Here is a 19084-nt window from a genome sequence, read left to right as displayed (position 1 = left end):
TCCCTGGAGAAGGACATCATGCTTGGCAGAGTACAGGGTCAGCAGAAAAGAGGAAGACCCTCAACAAGGTGGATTGACACAGCGGCTGCAACAATGAGCTCAAGCATAACAACGATTGTAAGGATGGCGCAGGACCGGGCAGTGTTTCGTTCTGTTGTGCATAGGGTCACTATGAGTCAGAACCGACTCGACTGCACCTAACAACAACAACAGCGATGCATCTCATTACATCATAGTCATAGAATTTACAACACATAGGGAAATCGACTCCATGGCACTGGGTTTGGTTTTTTTTTTGGGGGGGGGGGAACCACATCAGATGACAAAGTGGTAGACAATCATACAATATTGGTAATCATGACCTAGCCAAATTGACAGATATTTTGGGGGGACACAATTCATTCCATGACAGCCAATGTCATAAGGAAACATATTAAACACATTTTTTTTTTCAAAATTTGATACACACTATAGAATAACGGAAGGTACAATGTAAGAATAGACAGCAAAACTTAACCTGGTGTTAACAGAGGATGATGGGAAAGGAGAAGTTGTGTGATACTATGGACTGCCAGGAGAATGAACAAATCTACCTTGGAGGAAGTATTGCCAGAATGCTGCTTAGAAGCAAGATTGGCGAGACTTCGTCTCACATACTTTGGACATGTTATCAGGAAGGATTGGTCCCTGGAGGACATCATGCTTGGCAAAGTAGAGGGTCAGTGAAAAAGAGGAAGACCCTCAACGAGATGGACAGACACAGTGGCTACAACAATGGGCTCAAGCGTAGAAACTATTATAAGGATGGTGCCCGACCAGGCAGTGTTTCATTCGGCTGTACGTAGGGTCACTATGAGTTGGAACCATCTCGATTGCATCTAACAACAACAACAAAAGAAAAAAAAGTGGGCTCCTCAGAGAGTTCTTGATAAATCAGCAATAGGGCTGAAAGTAGAACTAAAAATTCTGATTTTTCTTCTCCACTATAATTTCAAGATTTGATGTTGTAAGACTGTTAATGTTAGTTTTTGAAAATCATCAAAGATGCAAGAATACAATCCTCCAGATAAATCTGACTAGTCTTAGTTAAGTATCTAAAAAAGAAGCTAAAATTAGTTGTGCTATATGATGTAGAAAAGTGGGTAAACTTAATGAAATAGGGAATATTAGCAAAGATACCTTTTTTAACACTAATAAATATGTAGGCACTTTACAACTTGCTACAGCAAGGATATTAACTTGCACAGTGAATATCAAAGTTTTGTGAACCTAATGAATGTCACTGAATTGTACATGTAAAAAATGTTGAAACGGCAAATGTTTTGTCATATATACATTTGCCACAATTTTTAAAACGTTTTAAGTGTTTCTACACATGTAGAAGATTTGGTGATTACTCTCTAATGCATACAAAAACCTTTTCTGACCTATTGAGCAAGCTCAATTATTTCTCAATAATGGCATTAAGATTGGTTACATCATCTTGGCTAACAGACACATGAGGAAATGCTAGACATCACTAGCCATTAGTGAAATGCAAATCAGAACTACAATGTGATATCGCCTCACTCCAACATTACTGGCATGGATCAAAAAAAAAAAAAAACAGAAAATAACAAATGTTGGAGAGGCTTCAGGGAGATTGAAACTCTTATGCACTGTTGATGGGAATGCAAAATGGTACAACCATTTTGGAAAATGATATGGTGGGTTCCTTAAAAAGTTAGAGACACCATACTATCCCACTCCTAGGAATATATCCTAGAGAAATAAGAGCCATCACACAAATAGACATATGCACACCCATGTTCATTGCAGCATTGTTCACTACAGCAAAAAGATGGAGACAACCTAGATGTCCATCAACAAATGAATGGATAAACTATGGTAAATTCACATAATGGAATATTACACAATAAAGAACAATGATGAATCTGCGAAACACCTCACAAAACAAGAATGAATCTGGAGGGCATTACACTAAGTGAAATAAGTCACTCACAAAAGGACAAATATCTAATGACACCACTATTATAAAAACTCATGAAAAAGCTTTCACACAGAAAGAAACAATCTTTGATGGTTACAAGGGAGAGGGGTGGGTAAAAAAAAAAAAAAACACTAACTAGGCAATAGATAAGTGGTAACTTTGGTGAAGGGTAAAAGAGTACACAATACTGGGGAAGTCAGAAAAACTCGACCAAGGCAAAGTCATAGAAGCTTCATTGACACACCCAAACTCCCTGAGGGACCAAATTACTGAGCTGAGGGCTGGTGACCATGGTCTCGAGGGACATCTAGCTCAACTGGCATAACAGAGTTTATAATGAAAATGTTCTACATCCTACTTTGGTGAGAAGCCTCTGGGGTCTTAAAACCTTGTGAGTGGCTTTCTAAGATACTTCCCTGGTTCCAGCCCATCTGGCACATGGGGGAATGAAGAAAACCAAAGACACAAGGGAAAGATTAGTCCAAATGACTGATGGACCACCAGTACTACAGCCTCTATCAGACCGAGTCCAGTACAACTAGATGGTGCCTGGCTACCACCACTGACTGCTCTGACAGGGATCACAGTAAAGGGTCCTGGACAGAGTTTGAGAAAAATATAGAACAAAATTCAAACTCACAAAAAAAGAACAGACCTACTGGTCTGACAGAGACTGGAGAAACCCCGGGAGTATGGTCCCTGGACACTTTTAATTCGGCACTGCAGTCACTCCTGAGGTTCACCCTTCAGCCAAAGATTAGACAGGCCTATAAAACAAACAATAATACATGGAGCTCAACCAGACTAAATGGATACACCAGCCCAGGAGCAAGGACAAGATAGCAGGAAGGGACAGGAAAACTGGATGAATAGAAATGGGGAACCCAAAGTCGAGAAAGGGAGAGTGTTGACATGTCTCGGAGTTAGCAACCAATGTCACAAAACAATACGTGTATTAGTTGTTTAATGAGAAACTAATTTTCTCCATAAACCTTCATCTAAAGCATAGTAAAAAAAAAAAAAAAGTTTGAATACATCAGATCACATTTTATCTTTATATGTTCTATTTGTTCTTTATACTTTGTTGTTGCTGTTAGTTGTTAAGGAGTTGGTTCCAACTCATGGCAACTTTATGTATAACAGAACAAAACATTGCCTGGTCCTGTGCCATCTTCATGATTGTATGTCTGAGTCCTTGTTGCAGCTATTGTATAGTGCCTTTCAACCTAGGGGGCTCATCTGTCAACACTGTATCAGACAATACTTTGTTGTGATTCATAAGGTTTTCATTGATTAATTTTCAGAAGTAGAGCACCAAGTTTTTCTTCCTAGTCTATCTTAGTCTGGAAGGTCTGAATCCTGTCCACTATGGGTGACCCTGCTGGTATTTGAAATACCAATGTCATAGCTTCCAGCATCATACCTTAGGTATGTTGTAAAGGAAGTGTTATTTAAAATAACTCTATTCAAATTCAGTTATTTAATAATTGCTGATGGACTGTAGAAGATTGGATGCTAACACAAACTCATTGAAGTTATTTAAGTAATTCCAAAAATTATTTTCAGTCAAACCAAATTTCATTAACAATTTATAACCATGCTTTGAATATGGATTATACAATTACTTTAATCTAGATGTGGCATTTATACTGAAAATATTTAATTTATCCCCAAATTTATAAAAGGATAGTGAAATATAGCTACAAACCACTTTTTAAATTCACTGTTGCTTGAATATGGTAGTTTCTTTAAAGCCATTCACAGCAGATTCAGATACCTAGGTCCCAAAAAGAATTTATGATAGGGGACTTTCACTATTTTGGAAACCCTGGTGGCATAGTGGTTAAGTGCTACAGCTGCTAACCAAAGAGACGGCAGTTTGAATCTGCCACGCACTCTTTGGAAACTCTATGGGGGCAGTTCTACTCTGTCCTATAGGACGGCACTGGGTTTGGGTTTTGTTCACTATTTAAAACAGCTCCAAAACAATGGACCAGGGAAGAGTCTCACTTAATAAAATTCTCTCTAAAAAAAAAAAATTCTCTCTAAGTACATTAAAATCAATAAATAATCCTCCTTCTTGAATTATGAAACTTTAATTGATTTCATACATTTGAACCAGTTTTGAAAAATTGTAGAACAGTCATGAAAACAATTTGGAGAGTGTAACAGCAAATTCATTGCAACTCCAAGTAAAAAGAGACCTCCACCTGTTCAGGAACAGGAAATGAAGGCGATTTCCTGAAGCCTGCTCTCATATTCTCTGAGTCACATGTCCTCATTTGAAGGGAAATGAAGGGGCAAGGCATTGGACAAACAAACAACATTCTCCTGGTGACAGAGCAAGACACCAAGTTTACGAAAAAATATAGATGGAGTCAGAAGTGACTCTTTTAAATTTAAAGAAATATATGTCAAAGTCGTCACCTTGAAGACTAAGGTATGCCTGACTCAAGCCATGGTATTTTTGATTGCCTCATATGCATACAAAAGTTGGACAATGAATAAGGAATTATGGTGCTGGTGAAGAATACTGAATATAGCATGAACTGCCAAAAGAACGAATATATCTGTCTTGGAAGAAGCACAACCAGAATGCTCCTAGAGGCAAGGATCGCAAGACTATGTCTCATATGCTTTGGATATGTTATCAAGAGGGACCAGTGCCTATAGAAGGACATCGTGTTTGGTAGATGGTCATCAAAAAAGAGGAAGACCCCACCCCTTCAGGAGCAAGGGAAAATGAAGAAAACTAAAGACAAAAGGGAAAAATTAGTCCAAAGGACTAATAGACCACAACTACCATGGCCTCCACCAGACTGAGTCAAGTACAACTGGATGGTGCCCGGCTACTACCATTGCTGCTCTGACAGGGATCATAGTATAGGGTCCCAGACAGAGCTGGAGAAAAATGCAGAACAAAATTCTAACTCAGAAAAAGACCAGACTTACTGGCCTGACAGAGACTGGAGAAACCCCAAGAGTATGGCCCCTGGGCATTCTTTTAGCTAGTAATGAAGTCACTCAGAAGGTCCACCCTTTAGGCTAAGATTAGACAGACCCATAAGATAAAATGAGATGAGATGGGCACACCACCCCAGGGACAAGACCTAGAGGGTAGGACAGGACAGGAAAGCCGGTAATAGGGAACCCAAGCTCGAGAAGGAAGAGTACTGACATGTCATGGGGTTGCTAACCAATATCATAAAACAATATATGCACTGTTTAATGAGAAGCTAGTTTTTTCTGTAAACCTTCATCACCGTGTCAATCCATCTTGTTGAGGTTCTTCCTTTTTTTTTTTTTCATCTAAAGTACACTGAAAAAAAACAAAAAAAGATGGATTGACACGATGCCTGCGACCATGGGTTCAAGCATAGCAATGATTGTGAGGATGGCGTAGGACCTGGCAGTGTTTTGTTCTGTTGTACATAGGGTCACTATGAGTTGCAACTGACTTGACAGCACCTAACAACAATGTGAAAGTACAGGAGGAATTATCATTGGTCCATTCAACTAGTATGATACTAATAACTAAAACTGCTGGTGAGTTATTATGTTCTGAGCAGCGTGCTAAGCCCCTTTATGCATTATTACCCAATGGGAGGCAGTTCATGCAAGCTAAGAGTACAGGGTCCAGAATCAGACCACCAGATTCAAGCCTGGTTCGACAGCTCTCCACAAGTATGCCCTTTGGCAAGTTAAGAAACCTCTGTTTACCTTGGTTTTTTCAGCTTTAAAATGAAAACGACAAATTCTACTTGATAGGGTGGTTAATGTGTATTAAATAGGAATAACACTGGAAACCTCATACTGCCTACCTTTTCTCCTAAATAATCCCATTGAAAGGAAGGCTGTGTTTATATTTTACTATTCCCATGATTCCTAGCACCATTATGTAGTGGGTTCTCAATAAAGATTTATTGCAATGCGGAGCTTCTTGAGGCGTGGGTCACTGATCACCAGGCCCCTGAAATGAAGAGCTTGTTGAATTGTGTGCTCCTAGGATAGACTCCAGGCACATTAAATATCTGGGATTGGACCTGAGAATCTACATCTTAAATGAGCAATCCAGCTCTCTGATGTGCCCCAAACTTTGAGACAGACAGATACTACGATCTGAGCCTTAGTTTCTTCTTCTATAAAATGTGGATGATTATAATACAGTAAAATCTGTGAGAGCCAGAACCTGCATAAGGTGGAAACCTGTCAGAGAAGGTAAACCCAAATATTTTCCACTAAAACGAGCAACAGAAGAGTGAAAAGACTGCACCCCGTCAACGGTGGAAAATTTGCGAGACCTAGAAAAACAAGGCAGTCCCATCAAGTTTCAGTTCTCACAGGATTCACTGTAGTATATATTTTATAAAGTTGTCGTAAGGATTAAATGAAATATAATGTATATAAAATTCTTAACACAATGTTAACCATTCTTACCATTAGCTACTATTTTTACTTATTTGTTTGGAACACAAGATTTTGTCAAGGGTACCGAGGGCTGCCGTAACAAATTACCACAAATTGGGTGGATTAAAACAACAGGAATTTATTCTCTCGCAGTTATGGAGGCTGGAAGTTTGAAATCAAGGTGTTAGCAGAGCCATCCTCCCTCAGAGACTTTAAGGAGAAATCCTGCCTTGCCTCTCCCTGATTTCTGGTGGTTGCTGGCCATCCTTAGTATTCCTTGACTTTTACACTCATTACTCCAGCCTCTGTCTCTGATGACAGATGGTGCTTTCCCTGTGTGTCTGTCTGTATCTTTATATCACCGTCTTATAAGGGCATCAGTTAGTGGAGTTAAAGCCCACCCTAATCCATTATGGAAAGGAGCCCTGGTGGTGCAATGGTTAAGTGCTCTTTTGCTAACAGAAAGGTCAGCAGTTCAAACCCACCCAGCAGATCCATGGGGAAAAGACCTGGAGACCTGCTCCCATAAAGATTACAGCCTAGGAAACCCTATGGGGCAGTTCTCTTCTGTCATATAGAGTCTTACAAGTTTGAATCAACAATCTAGTATGACCTCATCTTAACTAATTAAGTCTACAAAGAGGTTATTTCCCAAACTAGGTCACCTTCTGTGGTTCTAGGAAGGACATGGATTTTGGAGGGACACTATTGAACCCACTACAAGTACTCAGAGGTAAAGGCAGAAAAGACGATTGAGGCCAAGTTACTTAAAGTTTTAATCAGGGAAAAAAAAACAGTATGAACTTTTGTCTAGGTACTAAGAAGCCACTGAAAAGTTTTGACTAGGGAGGAAATATATCTCACCAGCCACTATATTAACACAGATAAAAATTCTGCCTGCTTAAAAATTGAACAAAATGAGACTTCATGTTCATTTTTAAAACCAGTAAGAATGTTGGGCTAGAGAATAAATCATATATTATAAAGTATGTATTTAGAGTCTGTCAATAAAGTCTCCCACTCAACGAGGAAGAAATAAATGATGTGTACATAATTATAGGTCTATAGTTACATGAAACCATTAAAAAAAAAAAAGGTATATGCTTTAAATGATATATATTCATCTCCTTAAAAGCTAACTGCAGCGATCTCTAGGAATATAGACATATATTGAAATGACAAAGATCTTTGCTATAAAATGTACTATAAACTTACTTTACCTTTCATTTAAGTCCATCATTTCTTTTGTTCCCTTTCCCCTCCCATCTGCATATTTAAACATAGCACTGTCCTTCCCTAATTCCTATATTGCATGTGGCCCATTTAAGTTTCAGGGTTGAATAACTATTTAAATAAATCACCCAGTACATTTCTGAAAAAAAATCCTCTGTGTGTGTGTGTGCATGTGTGTGTGTGTGTGCGTGTCTATTACTATCAGGTATTTTACTGTTCATTTGTTTAAAGTTTGACTTGATTTCCCGTGCTTGACTTCAGCTACCCAGCTGCACCTTGCAAGTACTACTCTTTTCGCTCAATCTCTCATATATGCTCAGCAATAAACTATACAAGTAACAATCTCACTGGTGCAGCTACAGAAGGTGACCCAGATTACACAACATGGTGCACTAATGCCAAGTTGTCTTGTTCAACAGCAGCTGCTCTATGCTTGGCCTTATTGATATTCAGATTCAACAGACACAAATCACACCGCCCCGTTGACAAGCACATACTCTGCCTGTCTTCATTTTAAACGTGTTCAATAGCTACCGTCTTTCAGAAACACACGGCTGAGGCCGTTTGGTCTCCTCTGCTTTTCCACACTGCCTTACATCTGACAAGATACCGAGAAACATTGCTCTTGTTTCTGTTTGGGGAAGTTTGTGGAAAATAATATCTTCATTTATAAAAACAGGAGCACATACAATAAAAAGGAAGCCTATTTCACTGGTGAAAGAGAAGCTTTGAACCATTATCCTTTGGGAAACATCGAGACTACCTACTTGATTATGAGAGCAAATGCTGCAATGTAAAGTTGTTTAAAAGTAAAAACAAATACATAGTATCAGGAATAAAATACAATATAATTAATGCAAAACTTCCTTTTAAAGGATATTGAATATAAAGTGTTCGATCTATTTCGTCAAAATGTAAACACAACAAAATATCTTCTTTTCTATGTGACCATTTCATTGTCCTCTTCACTGTTGAAAGAGTAAAAAAAAGAACTTTTTTTTTTTTACATTCAATACTATTCAATTCACGGAATCATAAAATTGATTGTTCACATTGGTAACACTGATGGTTTAAAACAGGATGCTTACTGGCATCTGTGAACCCCCATTTATTTCAAATGGAAAAACTCACAGCTTCTGACATCAAATTCCTCTTTTTTAAACAGCATATTGCAGAACAATGCAATGCCATAAACTATTTGCAAGAAATATTTCCCAAGCCAAGAAAAGTGCCAAAAGTTCAATAAATGGAAAAAGGCTTACTTTTTATGTGGATGAGCAGGGAGAAACTGAGGTAGAAGACGAGGAGGGAGTTAATTCTCTTAATAGCCATGGTCTTATTTAGAGAACATTCTTCAATGGATTGCTGCTGGGCTGGTTACAATCCGGATCCTGATCTCTCACAGCATCAGAAAGGAGTAGGTGCCTCAGAGCCCTGGGGTGCCATCTCTGCCCCAGCCCCTCTTAAGAGTGCCTTCACTGAAAACAGGAGTTAGATTCAAAAAGCAGTTGTGCTTCTTAGCATCTTACTTACACAGGGAAACGGGGTGATTTTTCAAACCTGGTGCAGATTTTTTTTCAGGCTGGACTGGATTCATCCCCCTGAGTCCTTATCTACTAGATTTCTTTGAATAACAACGCCTCTTCAAATGGGTTTATGTGAGGTTAGTGTCTTGAATCGCTCTTAACCAAAGGAATTAATTTCTAATAACTGTCTCGGTGCACAATTATGATCTGGTAACTTTGATGCAGCAACATTCTGTATTATTCCTGTATATTTACTTTCATCTTCAGAACAAAATTCACGGCCAACTACATTTTTCTGCTCATAAATCCTGCTCTCACAGCCCAGTGAGATTTCTGTTCTCGGGAAGGTAGGCCAAGATAGATGAAAAATTAAGCTACTGAATAAAATGGACAGAGTTCTTGCTGGGAGCCAGGCTGCAAGGGCGGCCCCTCTGCACCCACTGCCCCCAGCATAAACATCGAAGAATTCCTGAAAAGTCAGGAATATCTCTGTCATCTGTGTTATGTTTCTGTTTCATTTTCAGCCTGTGTATAGCAGAATGTATAAGCATAAAATTCCATTATAGATTTAGGGACCTTTGGAGGGGGGGCATCCTATTCATAATCCCCTGGTGAAATCCCGGGTAGGGACAACCCGTGTATTACCTGGGGATCAACATGAAGTTGTCTTAGGGGAAAAACGAATAGCTCGACTATGGAAAACAAAAACAGGATGGTGGAATCCTGGTACTTACAGAGGCCCTTTTGTGATTAAACCACCACCCACACATGATCCCATAAAAGTGGAAAAACAATATTTTGAATTTCTATTGGCAAGAAATTGGGATTATGACGCTGATTGGAGACCATATAGAGTAGAAGGAAGTTTTATTACTCCAAAACCGGCTTGGGGGTGTAGAGATTGGGCTAATTGTCCTTGGCATAATCGTGGACAATATGATGTAACCCAAAGTGGCTGGACTTCAAGAACTTGGCCACCCTGGACAAGATGGACAAAGCCTATGTGGCAATGGTTTTGCAAAAAGATTAATTGTTATAAAAACTGTGGAAGGTATTACAAGATTAAGCATAAGTGTAAGCGGTATGAAGTCAATTGTTACTTTGTTGTGTAAAAATAAATCAACAAAATGTTCTCTTCAATTAAACAAAAACTCATTGTACTTGTGTGCGTATGCGGAACTGTACTATGTGTCACTTGGAAAATTATGTCTCTGGGAAATGATGTTATCTATAATGATTATATCTTGTACTGCCCCTTTGTTGATCATGCGATGTTATGCTTATGTAAGCTTATGATATAAAAGACCATGTAAAAAATAAAGAGGAGGCTTTTTTTTCTGCAGAATGAAAATATAAGACACACTACGTCTCATTCTTTTTCGCCAAACTCTACCCTTCCTCTGGTGACCCTGTTCTTTGCTGAGGCTGGCCCCCGGCAAGTTCTGGAGATTTAGAGGCAATCTTTCTTCTATAATCCCAGAACACATTTCATAACCTGCTCATGATTTTTAAAACTACTTATTCTAAATGCTACAGTGTTTTTCTTCAGAAAAATTGTTACAGTCCTTAAACTTGTATTATTCTTGGAGACTTCATGGAAACACTAACATTAGTTAAAATCAAAGTGCCTTATTCTCTGATTAGTGTTCATATTAGTACCTGGTTTTTGTACACTCTTAAAACTGGTCACTTGTTACACTTAAAATCCAATTTATATGACAGATTTTGTCTAAAGGTCTACAGTTCTGTCAGATGTTTAACATTATAACTTAACCTATTCTTTAAATTTTATTTATTGTGCTTTAGGTGAAAGTTTACAAATCAAGTCAGTCTCTCATACAAAAAGCCATACACACCCCGCCGTGCACTCCCAGCTGCTCTCCCCTTAATGAGACAGCACATTCCCCCTCTCCACCCTGTATTCCCCGTGTCCATTCAACCAGCTCCTGTCCCCCTCTTCATTTTCATCTCGCCACCAGACAGCATAGTCCCCCACATAGTCTCATGTGTCTACTTGAGCACAAAGTTCACTCCCCACCAGCATCGTTGTCTATCTTATTGTCCAGGCCAATCCCTGTCTGTAGAGTTGGCTTTGGGAATGGTTCCAATCTTGGGCTATCAAAGGGCCCAGGGACCATGACCATGGCCATCCAGTCTCAGTCAGACCGTTAAGCCTAGTCTTTTTAGGAGAATTGAAGATCTGCATCCCACAGTTCTCCTGCTTCATCAGGCATTCTGTGCTGTGTTCCCTGTCAGGGTAGTCATCGGTAATAGCTGGGCACCATTTAGTTTTTCGGGTCTCAGGCTGATGTAGTCTCTGGTTTATGTGGCCCATTCTGTCTCTTGGGCTCGTATTTACCTTGTGTCTTTGGTGTTCTTCATTATCCTTTGCTCTAGGTGGGTTGAGACCAATTTATGCATCTTAGATGGCCGCTTGCTAGCGTTTAAGACCCTGGACACCTCTCACCAAAGTGGAATGCAGACCATTTTCTTAATACATTTTGTTATGCTAATTGACCTAGATATTGACCCTGACGCTGTGGTTCCCAAACCCCCATCCCTGCTACTCTGGCCTTTGAAGCTTTTGGTTGTATTGAGGACATTTCTTTGCTTTTGGTTTAGTCTAGTTACAGTGACTATCCCTGTGTTATGTGTTGCCCTTCCCTTCACCTAAAGAAATTTTTGTCTACTATTTAGTTAGTGAATATCCCTCTCTCTTCTTCCCCATCCTCGTAACCATCAAAGGATATTTTCTTCTCTGTTTAGACTTTGTCAGGAGTTTTTATAATAGTGGTCTCATATAATATTTGTCCCTTTGCAATTGACTAATTTCACTCAGCAAAATGCCTTCCAGATTCTTCCACATTATGAAATGTTTCACAGATTCATCATTGTTCTTAATCATTGCATAGTATTCCATTGTGTGAATATACCATAATTTATTTATCCATTCATCCATTCATGGGCACCTTGGTTGCTTCCAACTTTTTGCTATTGTAAACAGTGCTGCTGTGAACATGGGTGTGCATATATCTGTTCATGTGAAGGCTCTTCTTTCTTTAGGGTATATTCCAAGGAGTGGAATTGCTGGTTGTATGGTAGTTCTGTTTCTAGCTTTTTAAGAAAGCTTTTTAAGAATGGTACAATCACTTTGATTTCCAAAGTGATTGTACCATTATACATTCCCACCAGCAGTGTATAAGTGTTCCAGTCTCTCCACAATCTCTCCAACATTCATTATTTTGTGTTTTTTGGATTAATGCTAGCCTTGTTGGGGTGAGATGGAATCTCATTGTAGTTTTGATTTGCATTTCTCTAATAGCTAACGATCATGATCATTTCCTCACGTATCTGTCAGCAGCCTGAATGTCTTCTTTGGTAAAGCGCTTGTTCATATCCTTTCCCCATTTTTTAATTGGGTTATTTGTCTTTTTGTTGTTGAGTTTTTGCAGTATCATGCAGATTTTAGAGATCAGACACTGATTGGAAATGTTGTAGCTAAAAGCTTTTTCCCAATCTATAGATAACCTTTTTACTCTTTTGGTGAAGTCTTTGGATGAGCGTAGGTGTTTGACTTTTAGGAGCTTCCAGTTAACTAATTTCTCTTCTGGTGTTTGTACAATCTTAGTAAAGTTTTGTATACTGTTTATGCCTTATATTAGGGCTCCTAATGTTGTCCCTATTTTTTCTTCCATAATCTTTATAGTTTTAGATTTTATATTTAGGTCTTTGATCCATTTTGATTTCTTTTTTGTGCATGGGGTAAGGTATGGGTCTTGTTTCACTTTTTTGCTGATGGATATCCAGTCATGCCAGCACCATTTGTTGAAGAGACTGTCTTTTCCCCCATTTAACATTTTGGTATTTTGTCAAATATCGACTGCTCGTATGTGGATGGATTTATGTCTGGGTTCTCAATTCTGTTCCATTGGTCTATGTATCTGTTGTTGTACTAGTACCAGGCTGTTTTGACTACTGTAGAGGTATAATAGATTCTAAAATCAGGTAGTGTGAGGCCTTCCACTTTGTTCTTCTTTTTCAGTAATGCTTAACTTATCTAGGGCCTCTTTCCCTTCCATATGAAGTTGGTAATTTGTTGCTCCATCTCATCAAAAAATGTCACTGGTATTTGGATAGGAATTGCATTGTATCTGTAGATCACTTTGGGTAGAATAGACATTTTTACAATGTTAAGTCTTCCTATCCACTAGCAAGGTATATTTTTCCACTTATGTAGGTCTCTTTTGGTTTCTTGCAGTAGTGTCTTATAGTTTTCTTTGTATAGGTCTTTTACGACTCCGGTTAGATTTATTCCTCAGTATTTTATCTTCTTATGGGCTACTGTAAATGATATTGATTTGGTGATTTCCCCTTCGATGTTCTTTTTGTCGGTGTAGAGGAATCCAACAGATTTATGTATTTTTATCTTGTATCCTGATACTCTGCTAAACTCTTCTATTAGTTTAAGTCATTTTTTTGAGGATTCTTTAGGTTTTCCTGTGTGTAAGACCAAGTCATCTGCAAACAGAGATGCCTTTACTTCTTCTTGGCCAATTTGGATGCCCTTTATTTCATTATGTAGCCTAACAGCTCTGGCTAGGACTTCCAGCACAATGTTGAATAAGAGTGGTGATAAAGGGCATCCTTGTCCGGTTCCTGTTCTCAACGGAATGCTTTCAGCCTCTCTCTTTTCAGGACGATGTTGGCTGTTGGCATTGTGTAAATGCCCTTTATAATGTGTAGGAATTTTCCTTCTATTCCTGTTTCGCTGAGAGTTTTTATCATGAATGGGTGTTGGAATACCTTTTCTGCATCAATTGATAAGATCATGTGGTTCTTGTCCTTTGTTTTACTTATGTGATGGATTACATTGATTGCTTTTCTAATTAACTTAACCTGTTTTTGAAGTCTTCATATTTCCTGCCTATATATTTAAATGGAGTGTATTTTGATACTTCAATATTTTCTGTTAATATTATCCTCTGACCTACTACCCAGAGAAGTCTAATTGCTATAAGCAAAACCAAACTTGTTGCTATCCAGTCAATTCTGACTCATAGCGACCTTATAGGACAGAGTAGAACTGCCCCATAGTGTTTTCAAGGAGCAGCTGGTGAATTTGAACTGCAACCTTTTGATTAACAGCCTAACTGTTAACCCTTATGCCACCAGGGCTACATTAATTGCTATAGTGAGGTTTACCTATTTAAAATTATTTATTTCTACAGAATCTGTGACTTAATCATTTTTAAAAAGATACTCTGTATCACACAAATAATTTAGTTTGCACAATTTAACATTTGAGTAAAATAATTTTAAATTACAGAAGCATCGTGGATTCCACAATTCTAGTCCCTGTTTTTTATGAGTTGGAGAATTGAGATGAAGTGAAATTATACTAATACTATCCGTTTAGGTTACCTAGTGAGTTAGTGGAGGGTTACGACTAGAGTCTCACCATTGATTTCTAGAACACTGTTTCTTCAATAAGACCTGTGAATCCCCTCTTCGTCTTTATTCGTATGCACCTCTTCATGCCTTTGACACTGCCTCTCTGGGAAGAACACACACTAGACCAACCAGAGTCTCTACCAGTACTAAAAAAAGGCTCCACTATGGCCTGCAAGGCTAAGGAAGTAATAACATGCATATATGGCCAACTGATAGACTGGAGAGGAAATGAGTGGCCCAACAAGTAAAATCTGATGGTACTAGAGAATTTTTTGAAAAGTCATGTTTAGTTATGAGTGTCAAAGTTAAAGAGACAAAGAAAATTAGATTTTTTCCAAAAGACAAAAAGATCAAAGATAATGAGTACTTGAGAAAACATGCTATACAAAGAATGGTTAATGGAGTAGGACATGTTGAGCTTTAATATAGGAAGATTAAGGGGACACGTACATTAAACAAATGGGTGAATGGCTGTATGTCAGATTTAGTCAGGACAGCTTTTACAAAAGATGTAGTATTTCAAATGAACCTTCAAGTATAAATACGAGTGTGTTGTTGTTATGTGCTGTCAAGTCGATTACAACTCCTAGTGATGCCATGTGACAAGGTAGAACTGCCCCATTGTGTTTTCTAGGCAGTAATCTTTATGGGAGCAACTTACCAGGTCTTTTCTTCCAGAGCAGCTGGTGAGTTCAAATGATGACCTTTTGGTTAGTAGCCAAGCTAACCAATTGTGCCAAACCAAATGTGCCACCAGGACCCCTTGGTAAATATGAGTACAACAAATAAATAGGAAAGAGTAGAGTTGAAGGGTAGTGCAGAAAAAGGGAAAAAATGTGTATAGGAATAGAGGCATAAAATAGTTTGACAGATTCAAGAAACTACCAATATTCCAATATTTTGGAGAGACAAAAGTGTGAGGAGCCATCAAGAGATAAGACTCAATAAGTCAACAAAGTCAAAGTAGTTTTAACTTTCTGTATGAGAGAAGGAAACCATAGAAAGCTTTTAAGTAGCAAATTAGCATAATCAGATTTGTGTTTTGAAGATAACTCTGGTAGTAGATTGGCAATTGATTCCAAAAGGAAAACCAGAAGCATGTAAACCAGTCAGAAGCATATTGCTGTAGTCCACAGTAGAGGTGATAAGGGCGTGAACTAATGTAGAGACAGTATGACAAATTAAAAACAGAATGGAAGTAGACTAGCTAGATCTTGAAGACCTATATAGAAGATAAAGAAGCAAGGTTTTCAGGTTGGGCAGTTGGGCCAAGAGTAATGCCACTCCCAGGGGTAAAGAATATTGACGGGGCTTCCAGAAAAGTAGCAACCACCTTCTGTAAAAATAGACATATGAGCTTGAAAAACAAAAAAGGGAAATATCCAACTGGGACAGAAATTTCTTATCTTTTGGCTTCATACAGGAGGTCCACTTCCAATTCCTCCCATTGGCTCTGGAATACAGAATGAAAGTGGGTCACCTGTTCTAGAATATGGGTGGAACGCGAGTTATCCATGAGAAATAGGAAAACAAAGCCCTCACTGTGCATAACTTTGGGTCCCAACTTGAGCTGCAAAATTCACTCATTTAGTAGTCCCTGGGTTTGGAAACCCTAGGGGCGTAGTGGTTAAGAGTGTGGCTACTACCCAAAAGGTTGGCAGTTCAAATTCACCAGGTGCTCCTTGAAAACTCTAAGGGGCAGTTCTACTCTATCCTGTAGGGTCACTATGTGTCGGAATTGACCCGATGGCAACGGGTTTGGTTATTGGTTTTGGGTGGTGCAAATATTTAAGAGCTGGGCTACTAACTGAAAACTTGGCAGTTTGAACCCATCCAGAGGTGCCCTGGTAGAATTTCCTGGCAATCTGCTTCCAAAGATCACAACTATGGAAACTTTGTGAAGTGCAGTTCTACTATATAACATACGGGGTAGCTGTGAGTTGGAATTCACTCAACAGTGACTGTTTCAGTTTAGTTTTTTGGAAATAGTCATATGGAAGAACAGCAAATATAGAAATATCTATTCAAAAAGTCTATGAAAATTCAGAATTTACTTCATTTGCAACAGACAGTGAAGAACTTAAAGCCTAAAGGCACTCTCAAGAATAGCGGAGGTTGTGGTGAAATGCAATTTAGAGGAGATTCAGGGCACCAGCTAAACTGCAAACCAGCTAGTTTTCAAGAAAGAACTGGAGGGCAAGACAGATTAATTTTACAAGTAGTTTGTTAATTTCCATTCAAAAAATTCTTGCTTGGATTTTAGTGGGGACTGCATTTATTGTATAAATTGACTTGGAATAGATGACGTCTACCTTTTTTTTTTAATCCCACACGTTGGTTAACAGTTACTGAGTGATTATTAAGTGCTGGAGAATTTCAAGGGCTTTGCATGCATTCTCGTATTTAATCACCATAATAACACTGTGAGGTGGGTTCTATTTTACTCCATTTTTCAGATGATAAAAGCACAAAGATTCAGTAATTAGTCTAAGGTCATTTCGTCATTAAGTCACTTAGTAAGAGAAGAGAATGTAAAGAATGAAGAGGATAACGCCAACAAACACAGCACTCTAGAGAACACCAAGACTTAATAATTAGAGGATAACAAGTCAGAGATTTAAGAGAAACAATCAGGAGAGTGTGGGCTTGTCTTAGGCTGGGTTCTCTAGAGAAGCAAAACCAGTAAAGCGTATAAATACAAATTTTGTTGTTATTAGATGCCGTTGAGTCATTTCGAGCTATGTATAACAACAAAAACACTGCCCACTCCTGCACCATCCTCACAATCTTTGCTATGCTTGAGCCCGTTGATGCAGCCACTGTGTCAATCCATCTCGTTGAGGATCTTCCTCTTTTTTGTTGACCCTCCACTTTACCAAGCATGATGTCCATCTCCAGGGACTGAAACCCCCTAATAGCATGTCCAAAGTTTGTGAGATGTAGTCCTAGCTGTCCTAGCTTCTAAGGAGCATTCTGGCTGTACTTCCAAGACAGATTTGTTAGTTCTTCTAGCAGTCCATGGTATATTCAATATTCTTTGTTAACACCACAATTCAAAGGCATCAATTCTTCAATCTTCCGTATTCATTGTCCAGCTTTTGCATGCATATGAGGTGATTGAAAACACCATGGCTTAGGTCAGGTGCACCTTAGTCTTCAAGGTGACATCTTTGCTTTTTAACACTTTAAAGAGGTCTTTTGCAGCAGATTTGCATAATGTAATGTGTGGTTTGATTTCTTGACTGCTGCTTCCATAGGCATTGTTTGTGGACCCAAGTAAAATGAAATGTTTGACAACTGCAATTTTTTCTCCATTAATCGTGATGTTGCTTATTGGTCTGGTTGTGAGGATTTTAGTTTTCATTATGTTGAGGTGTAATCCATACTGTAAGCTGTAGTCTTTGATCTTCATCAGTAAGTGCTTCACGTTCTCTTCACTTTCAGCAAGCAAGGTTGTATCACACACATATCACAGGTTGTTAATGGGTGATATACAACCCTGATGCCCCGTTCTTCTTCATATAGTCCACTTTATTGGATTATTTGCACAGCATACAGATTGAATAAGTATGGTGAAGAGATACAATCCTGATATACACCTTTCCTGATTTTAAACCACACAGTATCACCTTGTTCTGTTTGACTGTCTCTTGATTTATGTACCGGTTCCTCATGAGCACAATTAAGTGTTCTGGAATTCCCATTCTTTGCAATGTTATCTGTAATTTGTTATGATCTACACAGTGGAATGCCTTTGCATAGTCAATAAAACACAGGTAAACATCTTTCTGGTATTCTCTGCTTTCAGCCAGGATCCATCTGACATCAGCAATAATATCCCTCATTTCACATCCTCTGAATTTCTGGCAGTTCCCTGTCGAGGTACTGCTGCAACCAATTTTGACTGATCTTCAGCAAAATTTTACTTGCATGTAATATTAATGATATTGTCCGATAATTTCTGTATTTGGCTGGATCGCCTTTTTGGGGAACAGGGATAAATATAGATCTCTTTCAGTCGGTTGGCCAGGTAGCTAGCCTCCAAATTTCTTAGCATGTACAAGTGAGCACTTCCAGTGCTGCATCTATTTGTTGAGACATCTCAATTGGTATTTCATCAATTCCTGGAGTTTTGCGTTTCACCAATGACTTCAGCACAGCTTGGACTTCTTCCTTCATTACCATCAGTTCTTGATCATATGCTACCTCCTGAAATGACTGAACATTGACCAGTTCTTTTTGGTATAGTGACTCCGTATACTCCTTCCATCTTCTTTTAATGCTTTATATCAAGGAAATGGCTTGTGCTGTTGCAGAGGCTGGCACATCCCAAGTCTGTGGGTCAGGGTAGAGGCTCCTGCTGGTGAACCCAATATCGGCAGGTGAGATAGTAAGGCTCTAGTTCACAGGCTGCGAAGATCAACGAATCCCAAGATCAGCAGACAAGACAGCAAGTAAGCTGCTAGCTCAAGTCTGG

At 38.7% G+C, this 19084-nt stretch overlaps 1 protein-coding gene across 1 annotated transcript in view; it reads right to left on the bottom strand.

Annotated features, from left to right (window-relative positions):
* Window positions 1-8962, bottom strand: part of CRB1 (crumbs cell polarity complex component 1) — a 282876-nt gene extending 273914 nt beyond the window's left edge. Inside the window, 1 exon segment of the mRNA XM_049858461.1 lies at window positions 8893-8962. Within this exon segment, the coding sequence (XP_049714418.1) occupies window positions 8893-8962 (70 nt within the window).
* Between the last annotated feature and the right edge of the window lie 10122 nt (window positions 8963-19084).

The sequence above is a fragment of the Elephas maximus genome, chromosome 18, assembly GCF_024166365.1.
Source record: "Elephas maximus indicus isolate mEleMax1 chromosome 18, mEleMax1 primary haplotype, whole genome shotgun sequence".
Classification (NCBI taxonomy): Eukaryota; Metazoa; Chordata; class Mammalia; order Proboscidea; family Elephantidae; genus Elephas; species Elephas maximus.
The sequence above is the reverse complement of the archived record's forward strand: the minus strand, read 5'-3'. Positions and strand labels throughout refer to the sequence as shown.